Genomic DNA, 12,711 nt, shown 5'->3' on the forward strand with positions numbered 1-12,711 from the left:
CTCCGGGTTGAGACACTGCTCCACGCCGAGAAACGAGCCAGAGCCATCGGGTTGAGAACATTCCTCTGCACAGGATCCAGGAGGACCAGCGGACTCCACCTCCCGGGCGGAAACCGGAGCCCGGGGCTGCGCGCGCAGCTGGGGTGTCCGCCTTCCCGGCGTGCCTCGGGATTGCGGCGGCCCACGTGACGCGCGGGGCCGCAGTGGCGCCAACTCTGGGAGTACGTGCGCTCTCGCCGGGCTGCCGGGTCCGTGGCCTCGGCCCCGTGGGGCAGTCCCGGGCTAGCCCCCGCCCCCGCCCGCCGGGCCGGAAGTGGCGGCGGAAGCAGCGTTCCGGCCGGGCCCCCGCCCCCGCGCGTCGCTCCCCGCCGGCCCGCGCACCCTGCGTCCCCGACGCGACCCCTCCGGCCCGCTTTCCGCGCCTCGGCCGCGCTGTGAAACCGAGGTGGGCGTCCAGACACGTTCGCAAGCATGTCCGGGATCGAAAAGATGAGCATTATGGGCGTGCGAAGTTTTGGAATAGAGGATAAAGATAAGCAAATTATCACATTCTTCAGCCCCCTCACAATTTTGGTTGGACCCAATGGGGCAGGGAAGACGGTAAGTCCTGAGGAGCCGCGTGTCTTAAGGTATCAGACATCCGACGGGGGAGTTCTGAACTCATGGGAGAGACTGGACCTCGAAGAGCTCGCACCTTCAGCGCTCCTGCGTTGGCCTGCGTTAGCGTTCTCCTTGCTCCATGGTACCCACTCCCTGATCGTTGTCTCAAGCAGGACTGCCTTTACAGGCTGTCAGATAAGTATCTGGCTCTCTAAAGTATGTCTAAGTCTACCACCCACTCTCCAAGGCCGTCATGGGAAGCAAATGGCTTCACTTGGAGCAGACGCTCCTGTAGTCCGGTTTGGTTTAATTGGCACACTATAGTTAGAGACGCTCACACCCAGTCAGCGGGACAGTTTAATGACTGTGGTTTTTGGAAGCCCCACGACTGACGACTGACGAGAAATTTGTTTGATCTCTGGAATGAGGTGAAAGGTATGGCCGAAAGGCATTCTGGTCTAGGAGAATGATTTGAGGATAGCAGAGAGAGACCTGGGTAGAGCTGGGGAGAACCCAACCAGCGAGTTTTTGAAAAGCATGTAGAACTAAGTTAGCATTTGGTGTTGACACTCGAAGGCCACACTGTTGCCTCCTTGTATTCACAAAGAAACCCACAAACTCAGGGCCGTTAGATCGATTCCGACTCAAAAATGCACATTATGCACCTTGCATGATATGACTGTACTGAAGGAAATGCAAAACTCAAACTCAGTGCCGTCTGGTTGATGCCAATTCGTAGACAAGTGACTCGAACAGCACAAGTTTGATGGCGCAGATCCTTTTAACAAGAATTTTAAACTAACAGCGTGGCGTGATTCTAATTGTTCTCCATGTAAGCACTTCACCTCTCCAGTAAATTGTGTATTGCAGTTAAAAAAGTGATCCCTTAAGGATCTGTCATAAGGGACAATACTGTAAACCGTGCAATACTGTAAACCTTGAGTCACACCATAGGGCCCATACATAGTAGAACTAGTGATCCTGGTAGGGCACCCAAGAAGCAGAGAGAAAAGGCAGGACATTGTAAGAAGCAATTGAATTACTAGATAAGAACCGTCAAGTGAGGTTTGAGGCTGAGGTTGCCTACCATTTCAAGATGGGTGAATCCAGTGTAAGGACCATTTGTAAAACAAATGTAAACAAACATTGTAAAACAGAAGGAAATTGGTTAAGACTGCTGCAGCAATGCCAGTGGGCCCAAACACATTGCACGATTTTGTGAAGTAATCACGTGTTGATGCTGCTGCTCTTGTGTGGGTACAGTATATAGAATATCCACAACCTATAAAGTATGTTAGTCAGCTGTTTATGTTATCAGTAAGGCTTCCAGTCAATAGTAGGCTCTTAGTAGTAGCCCCTGATCCCTCGAATTGTTCAAGAGTTGACTATTCATGTTTATACGAGATGACTGTCTGAATGCCTTGCTTCATCATTTATTTGCTGAGTATGGCCAAGTAAGCAATTGCTCTACACCTGTTTACTTAGTGATAAATGTGTGGATGAAAGTGGTATCTATAGTTTAGGGATAATGTGAGAAATAGTGAATGCATATAAAAGTATGTAAGTATGTTTGTAAAGGCCAGGTTTTACATTAGCGTAAGTGACGTGTGACATTGTTACTAGATTTGTTTTAAGGGTTCTAATTGGATATAAAACTCAAAATTCACTGCCATCTAATTGATTCTGATCCACAGGGACTCTAGGGTTCTTGAGGATGTAAATCTTGATGGGATCCAACAGCTTCATCTTTCTCCTGTGGAGCAAAGTATTGATACTTCCCTTATAGGCCCCTTAGACATAGAGGTTTCTTCCCCCACCCCAAATAATAACTTTTAGGATACCTTCATCTATGGATTTAAGGAATTATTCTTTAAACACTTAAATTATATCATTATTGCAAGTCTTATACCATCACATTTTATTTGATCTTTTATAATCTTCCTGGTTAACAATATTTTTATAATGAGTTACAGTAATATTTGTGAAAAACTTCTCTATAACTCCTCATGATGAAGTAATATAATTTTCTCTTTCTTTAGACCATCATTGAATGTCTAAAATACATTTGTACTGGAGATTTCCCTCCTGGAACCAAAGGAAATACGTTTGTTCATGATCCAAAGGTATGGAACTAGGAAAACTTTACAAAATGATTTTTTAAAAATTGTAGAAGTGATAATAAATAGCTCATGGTAGAAAATCTGGCATTGGAAAAATATAGAGAGGTATTAAAAGTCACGTAAAGTATGAGGGGGCTTCAATAAGTCCATGGGAAAATTCCATGGTCTTTTCATTTAATTTTTCTACATACTCTGTGAACCCCACTTGGTATATTCGTAGCATCCTGCGTTAGCCATTGTTGACATACATCCTCGTTTATCTTTTCTTCTATATACTGCTTTACATAGCTGAGGTGCATGCTGTCTAATATTGTTGGCTGTCTTTTTCCCTTTTTGAACATTAGAATACTATGTCATTTTTTTAAAAAACCAAACTATCGTAAATTCTTAACCTGGATGTTTGATATGGAGATATTTCTTATAATCTTGTGCAGACTGCTGCAGCTACACCAGTGAGCTCACAAGCAATATGATTTTTGCACAATGTCTTGAAAATACAGCTTAATGTGGCAGTTTATAAAACGTACAACATACAAAATATATTTTAATTGACTTACAAGACAAAAAGAGTAGTGATTACTTAGGGCTTAGGGGAAGTGGTATGGAAGTTCAAAAAAAAAAGGTTTATTTCCTACATTTTAGGAAGGAAATATTTCAAAACCTTTTCCAAGTTTTTCTTAAAATTTTTTTCCCCTTTCTGTTTCCTTCCTCCCTCAAGCTTCAAGTTTCTACTTTCTTTCTGATTTCTTTAAAAAAAAGTGTCACTGTGTGTATATAAATATGTGCATGCACATTTTATTTTGATTTTTTATAACATAGTAATTTTGCACATTTTGCTGTAACACTAGAAATATTTAGTGACATACTGTGGATCCATTAGTATATAAATTATTTTATTGTTTTTAACTGCTAACTTGTATTCTATTGAGCTAATAGTTTATGTTTTTAATTGACCTATTTTGATGGGTTTTTAATTATTTTTTAAAATGAGGATAATATTTATGAATTTTCCTCTTAGAAATAATACTACATTTATACTGCATATGTTACATTTTATATTCCTTAAGGATATTTTCCTCATACTTATTGGAGAAAATAGGAGGAATCACGAGAATTTCTTTATTTCCCGATTATAAAATCTACCCAGCTATCCTGATATGTGCCCATACTGGTGTTTATGTTTGGTTTTTCTTCATTTGTTTCTTTCATTGTTCATTTTTCTCCTCAGCTTACTCCAGTCAGATTTTCTTCCCGTTGCCCGACTGAAACTGTCTTGTAAGGTTGCCAACAACACCCACGTTAGAGTGGTCAGTTTGCAGTCCTCTCCCAGCAGATTTGATAGTGTTCATTAGCCCATTTAAAAAAAAACTCTGCCCTCCTGACTTTCATGACACCATCTCATGGTTACCTCTTTTGCCTGGCCACTTTTTAATAGTTGACTTTGCTGCTGCTTCCTTTGCTATATATGTTCTAAAAGTCAGTGTACCTCAAGATTCAGTCTTCTGCCTACCACCCTCCTTTATCACTTCTCTCCCGGAGTGATCTCACTTAGTCTCATGGCTCTTATTGCTGGTTAGGTACTGATGACTTCAAAATTGATATATTTAATCCTAACTTCTTTCCGAAACTCTAGGTATAGATGTCCAGCAGTTTATTTAAATATGTAATGTGCATCTCAAACTTAATGGCCGCGTTCTCAAACATGCTACTTCACTACTGTCCAGTTCAGTAAATAATGCTGTCCTTACATTTGCTCAAGCCAAAACCTTTTGTCATTTCTGACTTATTTTTTTGTCATCTCCAATTTATAAACCAATTCCTGACCACCCTTCCAAAATTTGCATCTCTAGAATTTGCTCAATTCATGCCATTTCAGTGCTCCTTTCCTGGCTCCAGGCACCATCTTTCCTCTGAATGATTCTGGAAATCTCCAAACTTGTTTCATTCATTTCTGTTCATTTAGTGTAATATTTTTCAGGGTTCATCAGACTTTCTTGATATTTATGGCCTCAGAGGTCCACACACCCACACAGCGAAAGCCCTCCTATGTTGCAAATTACACTCATAGACTGGAGATTAAAGATAAAGATGACAACTGGTCTGTCGGTTTGCCATACTGTGGTAGCTTGTATGTTGCTGTGGTGCTGGAACTATGTGACGGTATTTCAGATGCGAGCAGGGTCACCCAAAGTGAACAGGGTCAGCGGAGCTTCCAGACTAAGAAGAGACTACAAAGAAGGAATTGGATGCCCACTTCAGAGGAAGCAGCCACTGAAAACCTTATGTATAACATTGAAACATTATCAGATACTAAAGGCCTAATGAATTACAGCAGAACATTGGCAGAGATAGTGCCAGAGGATGGGCCCCTTAGGTATGAAGGTACTCGAAATGTGACTGAGGAGGAGTTGCCTTCTAAAGTAGAATCAGTTGTAGTGATATAAGTGCAGTAAAGCCCTTGGGACTAAAGCCTTCGAGACCTTCAGTTACTGATGGAGCACAACTCAAAATGAGAAGAAACAGCTGCAAAAATGTATTAATAGGAACTTGGAATATAAGAAGTGTCAATCTAGTAGATTTGGAAGTTGTCAAAAAAAGAAGTGGGATGCATAAAGATCAATATTCTAGCCATTAATGTGCTGAAATGGACTGGAATTGTCCATTTTGAGTTAGAAAATGATGTGGTTTACTATGCCAGGAAGGATACAATCAAGAGGAGTGGTATTCATTATCAAACAGGACACTCGAAGATCTGTCTTAAAGTTCAGTGCTGTCTGCAATAGGATTATATCTGTCTCGATAAAAGGAAGTTCAATCAATATGCTATTATTCAAGTTTATGCACCAACCACAAAAGCTAGTGTGTTAGTCTGCATAGACGAGAAACAAATTCATAAACACTCCTATATGTGTAATAGAGAACTTTATATCAAAGAGTAATTGTATATTAATGAAACTTCCCAGTCCACATCGAGTCCATACTTCTGATATTAGCCCATATGTCCAATACCACTCTATAATTTCTTCAGACTCATACAGCCATGCAATAATTTCGAATGTAGGAAGATCACAGGCCAGTGGGTAGAAAGTCTTGTGGATTCGTTGGCTTCCATCAACATACCTCATGTGGCTTGTCAGCAGGAAGACGAAGAGAGTGTGTCTCCCGTTTCCAGGGAGGAAAACGGGAGCTCCCAGAATCCTCAGGAGAAGGCCATGCCCACACAGAGGCCTCATTGGTTATGACCTGATTGACAGGCTAGACTCCACTCCTTCACAAGTTGACATTATATAATTGCCACAGCTAGTAATGCAAATAATGAAAAATTTTACCAATGTCTTCAGTCTGAAATCAAACATGCAGTCAAGATGCATTGATGATTATTGGTAATTGGAATGCACAAATTGGAAACAGGAAGGAACACTAGTTGGAAAATATGGTCTTGATGATAGAAACAAAGCTGGATAGAATTTTGTAAGACCAACAAATGATTCATTCATAGCAAATATCTTTTTTCAACTACAGAAACAGCAACTGTACACTTGGACTTCTCTAGATAGAATACATAGAAATAAAATTGACTACATCTATAGGAAGAAACAATAAAGAAGCTCAGTATCAGCAGCTAAAACCAGGCCACGGGGTTGAATGCGGAGCAGACCATCAATTGCTCATATGTAAGTTCTTGTTGAAGTTAAAGAAAATTCAAACGTGTCCGCGTGAGCCAAAATACATCCTTGAGTCTATTCCACCTGAATTTAGAGACCATCCAAAACAGATTTGCTGCATTGAACACTAATGGCAGAAGGAAGACCTGATGAGCCGGGGAAAGCTATCAAGAGCATCATTCATGAAGAAAGCAAAAGGTTATTAAAAAGAGGACAGAATCAAAAGAGACTGAAACGGACTCTTAGTTATAGAATAAGTAAGGCAAATGGAAGAAACAATGAAATCATAGAGCTGAAGAGAAAATTTCAATGAGCATGTCAAGAAGACAGCAGAGTCTTACACTGAAATGTGCCAAGGCCTAGCGTTAGGAGCCCAAAAGGAAAGGACAGGCATAGCACATCTTAAAATGAAAGAACGCAAGGAAAAATTCAAGCCTCGAGTTGCAATATTGCCACTATGGGCAAAATACTGAACGATGCAAGAGGCATCCAAAGAAGATGGTGGGGGGTGGGGGGGGGAAGCACAGTCACTGCACCAAAAAAGAACTAGTTGACCGTCCACCATTTCAGAAGGTGCATATGAACAAGGACCAGTGGTGCCAAAGGAAGAAATCCAAGCTTCCCTGAAAGCACTAGCCAAAAACAGGTCTGAAAGCACTTGCTGATGAAGATCAAGGATTGTAGACTTCAGTGTTGATTTCACCTCTGTGTAAAGCAAACTAAATCCTTATAGCTGGAACAATAGGTAACATCTTGACAAATGAAGGAAAGATTGAAGTTGTCAAGGATTTGTCTTACTTGGATTCACATTTAATGCTCATAGGAGCAGCAGTCAAGACCAAGTGACATATTGCACTGAGTAAATCTGCTGTACGAGACTTCTGTAGAATATTGAAAAGCAGGAAGGTTACTTAGAAGATTAAGGGGTGCCTGACTCAGCTGTGGTGTTTTCAGTGGCCTCATATGCATGTGAAATTTGGACATGAATAAGGAAGACCAAAGAAGAATTGATGCATTTGAACAGTAGTACTGTGGACTGCTAAACGAACAAAAACTCTCTCAGAGGAAATTCGGCTGGAGTGCTCCCTAGAGGCAAGGATGGCACAACTTCCTTTTACATACTTTGAACATGTTAGCCCAGTGTCTGGAGAAGGACATGATGCTTGATAAAGTAGGGGGGGCGGGCGGTGAAAAAGAGGAAGACCCTCAGTAAGATGGATCGACACTGGCTTCAACAACAGGCTCCAACATGGGAACAATTTGTAAGGATGGTGCAGGACAATGTAGTGTTTCATTCTGTTGTTCATAGGGTTATTGTAGGTCAGAACCGATTTGATGGCACTTAACAACAAAGATAAAGAGAAAAATCCCAAAATAAAATTAAAGATATTTACAAACCAGAAATAAATTGAGAGACTTTCCAGCAGTATCTAAAAGAATTAAATACCTAGGGATAATGAATTAATATGAAAGTGTTATATATTGAAATCTATAAAATACTGTCAGACAGTATAAGATATGGCAAAATAATTTATCAATTATCAAGGGTTCATGAGGGAGGGGGAAGAAGTGAGGGAGGGGGAAAATGAGGTGATGCCAGGGGCTTAAGTGGAGAGCAAATGTTTTGATTATGCTGAGGGCAACGAATATACAATGTGATTACATAATTGATGTATGTATGGATTGTGATAAGAGTTGTGTGCGCCCCCAATAAAATGATTTAAAAAATACTATTGAAAGAACTTAAAGAAGACCCAAATTATTGGAGAAACATCCTATGTTCATAGAACTGGGAAGCTTAATATTGCTAAGTGCAATAGTTAGGTTTATTGTGCCAACTAGGCCACTAGGAACATGTGGGCAGCGTTTAGTCAGATTGCAGCTTGATTGGCGGACAACCAAAATAAATAAAGACAGCCTACATCCCATCTCCCTCTTGCTTCCTGCTGATCAGACCAGCGTGATGCTCTTTTAGCTAGTTCTTTGCCACAACCTGTGTGCTACACTACCTGTGAGACAAGCCAACTGGTAGACTGTGTAGCTAGAGCTTGAGACTCCTTCCAGACTTGCTTCTCCATGCTGCTGGTGCATACGTTGCTTGAGCTTGAGGCTGGTGGATCCTGTGCTATGCTTGTGTTCAAGATCCCATGGGCCTGCTTCGCCAAGCTTCTGAGCAACTGACTGTTGCTGACCCACCCTTCTGACTGCTGCTTGCGGGCAGACTCTGCTTGCCTTGCCTGGAGGAAGACTCTGCTGGCTGCTTCCTTGACCTTGGACCTGGCAGCTCACATGAGTTGAAGGATGTCCAGTGTATTAACTGTTCACCAAAGAGGGTTGAACTGAGCCCTCTGTACTGCTGTGTGGACTAATAAGCTCTTATATTCCTTCTCGCTGTATAAACTTATCTATCTATACATATTCATGTATATTTATATATATACATATATATGCACACATATTCATAGTGTCATATATATCTATAATCATAAGTGTCTTGGTTTTGTTTCTCTATAGAATCCTTCCTAACAGTAAGATACCAGTAATAAATTGTAAGGGACTCCAAATAGTTAAAACAATCTTGAAAAAAGTCACAGTAGACCTTACATACCCTGATTTCAAAACAACTTTAATGTTTTAGTCAAAGTAGTGTGGCATCAGCAGAAGAGTAGACATACACACCACTAAAACAGAACTAAGAGTTCAGAAATAAACACCTCCATTGATGGCCAGTTGGTTTTCTACAAGGGTGATACTTCTGTGAAATAAAGAGTAGTCTCATCAACAGATTGTACTTGAACAACAAAGAATAAAGTTGGATTCCTATCTAAAAATTAATTAAATCTAGATTAACATCCTAAATATAAGAGCTAAGTCAATAAAACTCTTAAAGCATATGAGGAAATCTTGTGGTTTTGGGTTTGGCAATGGGCTCTTAAATATACCCAAAGCATTAGTAACCGAAGAAAGAAGAGCTAAATTTGACTTCTTCAAAAGAAGTCTTTTGTGTATCAAAAAAACATTGCTCAACATTGTATTCTGCCAGTTTTGGTGACAGGAGGTAATACAAGCCTGTCTGAGACTCATTCCAATCCCAGTGTGCTCAAGATCTTGTGAGTGGAAGATAATCTCTGACAATGATCAGACTTTGGGCAGGGAGGCCTCCTTCCAGGACTCACGTGACCCAGGTCTGCCTCTATCTTAAAGGCATTATGGTTGCCCAAAGACCTTGGTGAAGCCCAAAATTGTCAAATAAGAGGACCAAGAAGTTCATCCTGCACAAATCGGATGGTTATGCCAAAATTAGTGCAACTGGCGCAAGCCCAGAGGCATTGACAACAGGGTACAGAGCTCAGAGGACTAGATCTTGATGTCCAACGCTGGTTATGGAGCGACAAGAAAACAGCACATGCTGCCCAGTGCTTCTGCGAGTCCCTGGTCCACAGCGTCAAGGCGCTGAGAGTGCTGCTGATGTGCAGAGATTGCTCAAAGCCATGCAGGATGCCCAGCTGGCCATCAGAGTCAGCAGTCCTAATGCTAGACTGTGCATCGAAGAAAATGAAGAGATGGCCCATTTACAATTTTTATTTGTGTTAAAACTTAAATGGAAAAAAATACGTTATTAACAAAGTGAAAAGACCTGGAGTTTTGTTTTTTTGTAATAGTTTTATTGGGGACTCTTACAGCTCTAACACAATCTATCATTGTGTCAAGCACATTTGTACATATGTTGCCATCATCATTTTCAAACATTTTCTTTCTACTTGAGCCCTTGGTATTAGCTCATTTTCCCTTCCCCCACCCTCCCTCTTGAATGAACCCTTGATAATCTATACATTTTTATTTTTTCATGTCTTACACTGACTGATGTCTCAACACCTCTCATCTTTTGGGTGGTTCTTATGAATAGTATTTTTCCCCGACTTCCTTTTTAAACTTCTGTTTGTTAATGTAGACTAGACTCCCAAATGTATCTAGTCTGTCACCTCCTTCTCAGAAAAACTATTACTCAGTGCTCCCCTAGAACTAGAAATGTTTATACTATGGCCCATAATCTGGGCTAAAATGTAGACATCTGCTTTTGCGGCCCCGTCTCCCCCTTTCAGTCATTCCAGCACCCCCAAGCCTTCACTTTGAGAAACATTGGTATAGAGCAGCGGTTCTCAACCTGTGGGTCGCCCGATTCATAGCAGTAGAAAAATGACAGTGATGAAGTAACAATGAAAATAGTTTTGTGACTGGGAGGTGACCGCAACATGAGGAACTGTGTATAAAGTGTCATGCATTAGGGAGGTTGAGAACCACTGGTATAGAAGAATCCAACCACTTTTTGAATACTGATTTTATACTCTGCTACTTTGCTGAATTCTTCAGTTTATTTCCAGTAGGTTTCTTGTTGAGGCATGGGGAATTTTTTATGTGTATAGGATCACATATTGTGATCCCATTATTTTTTTATTAATTTATGTTCAAATTTTTATTATTTTCTTGTAATGGCTGTATGCCTTTTTTGTTCTTAATTGTTGGCGATATTGGGTTAAGGTGTTTGTTTTGGTAATCTCTTTTTTGATGTGTGCATTTATTACTATAATCTCTCTTTTTGTACATCTGCAAGTACCTAAGTATACATCTATCAAATTTCTTAACAAGCAGTGCCAGGAGCGCCACTTTCTTCCTCCTGAAGATTTTTCTGGTTCTACATTTTAGTCAGTTATTCATGTCTTACTGTTGCCGAATGATTTGAAGTTGGAGCCCTGGTGGTGTGGTGGTTGCACATTGGGGGACTGCTAACCACTAGATCAGGAGTTTGAAACCATCAGCCTCTCTGCAGGAGAAAGATGAGGCTTTGTACTCCCAGAAAGAGTTACCATCTTGGAAACCCACACTAGCAGTTCTACCCTGCCATGTAGAGTCGTTAAAGTCAGACCTAATTCAATGACATTGACTTTGAGCTTTTTGGGTTTTGTCTCCTAAACATTATGGTCTTATTGAATTACTTTGTTGATTATATGAGGTGGTGGCAAAGAGTTTGTGGAAAATTCCCATTATCTTTAATAACATTTTTCCATGAGATTTTTTGTAAGCCCCTTGTATGTTGGTTTGATTTACCCTGATTTTGCATTTGTTTTCACATATCTAGGTGACAGGTAGGCCTGTTACTCTGATTGCTGGTTCGACGTCACAGAGTACGCACCACTTGTCTTCAAGTGAATCTGTTAGTGGTAGGAGCAGGACCATTGATCTCTGCTGGTCATAGAGAAGAGCTGTGGGCAGGTGTTCCCTTCCATCTGCCCTTTCTCTGGTGGTGCTGTAGCCAGTGATTGAAATCACCTGATGAGTGGGATGGCAGGTGTGGTGGTTATACCCACGAGGAGAGAGAGGAAGGAGGGGAGGGGATGGGGTGTGACAAAAGATGAACTAATACAGAAGCGGGCAGTAGTGACCAGCGCACGAACTGCCAAACAGCTGCAGTAGGAAGGAGGCGCTCACTTGGGAGACCACCAGCAGCAGCAGAGGCAGGCACTGCCAACTTCGTAGGTGGTAGGGCAGGTTGCCCACTCCACAAATCAAACAGCAGGAAGAAGAGGGGCATAAAATAAATAGGGAAAGGAGGGGCAGGGAGGGAAGGGGGAAAAAAGGACAATACCAGTGCAAGTGCTCACTGTCAACCATGCCCACAGTGCAACCGGGGTGCTCGCTCTGTAGGAGCACACACTGCCAACGATCCAGGGGTATGGGTGGGTGGGCCCAGGTCCCAAAGGATCAAACGGGAAAAAAAAGGATGGGGGAGAACTGTGAAGAAAGCAAGGTATGGCATGGACATTAGCCACCGAATATGACTAGAGGAAATGTAATGCTCTCTGTAGGAGTGTACCTACCTGCTCCTTAGGAGCCCCCTAAAAAAGAATGCCAGGGAAAAGAGAAGGAAAAGCAAGATAAAAAGGGCCTAGAACAGCAGTTCTCACGAATGACCCTTTCACAGGGGTCACCTGATTCATAACAGTAGCAAAATGACAGTTATGAAATAGCCATGAAAGTAATTTTATGGTTGAGGGACATCACAACATGAGGAACTATATGAAACTGTATGAACTGTATGAAAGGAACTGCATTAGGAAGGTTGAGAACCACTGGCCTAGAGAGAACTGAGGTGAGGAGGGGGCAGAAAACAGCACAGCACTGGTAGCAGGGTAGATTTCACTGACTGCGGAGCAGAGTGGGTTGGGAGGAGCTGTACCTTAATTGGCCAGGAGATCACATCTCTGGACCCTATTCACTCTAGCAGCCAGTGCAGTCCTTGGTAAGCAGCCAGTTACCTGGTTCCTGTT

At 41.6% G+C, this 12,711-nt stretch overlaps 1 protein-coding gene across 1 annotated transcript in view; it reads left to right on the forward strand.

Moving 5' to 3' along the window:
* Positions 1-214: 214 nt before the first annotated feature.
* The window catches only part of RAD50 (RAD50 double strand break repair protein), an 83,752-nt gene continuing 71,255 nt past the window's right edge, over positions 215-12,711 (forward strand). Inside the window, exons 1-2 of the mRNA XM_075541528.1 lie at positions 215-600; positions 2,640-2,723. Of these exons, the coding sequence (XP_075397643.1) occupies positions 472-600; positions 2,640-2,723 (213 nt within the window). The 5' untranslated portion in view covers positions 215-471. The remainder of the gene's footprint in view (positions 601-2,639; positions 2,724-12,711) is intronic.

This window comes from Tenrec ecaudatus, chromosome 2 (assembly GCF_050624435.1).
Source record: "Tenrec ecaudatus isolate mTenEca1 chromosome 2, mTenEca1.hap1, whole genome shotgun sequence".
NCBI classification, from domain to species: Eukaryota; Metazoa; Chordata; class Mammalia; order Afrosoricida; family Tenrecidae; genus Tenrec; species Tenrec ecaudatus.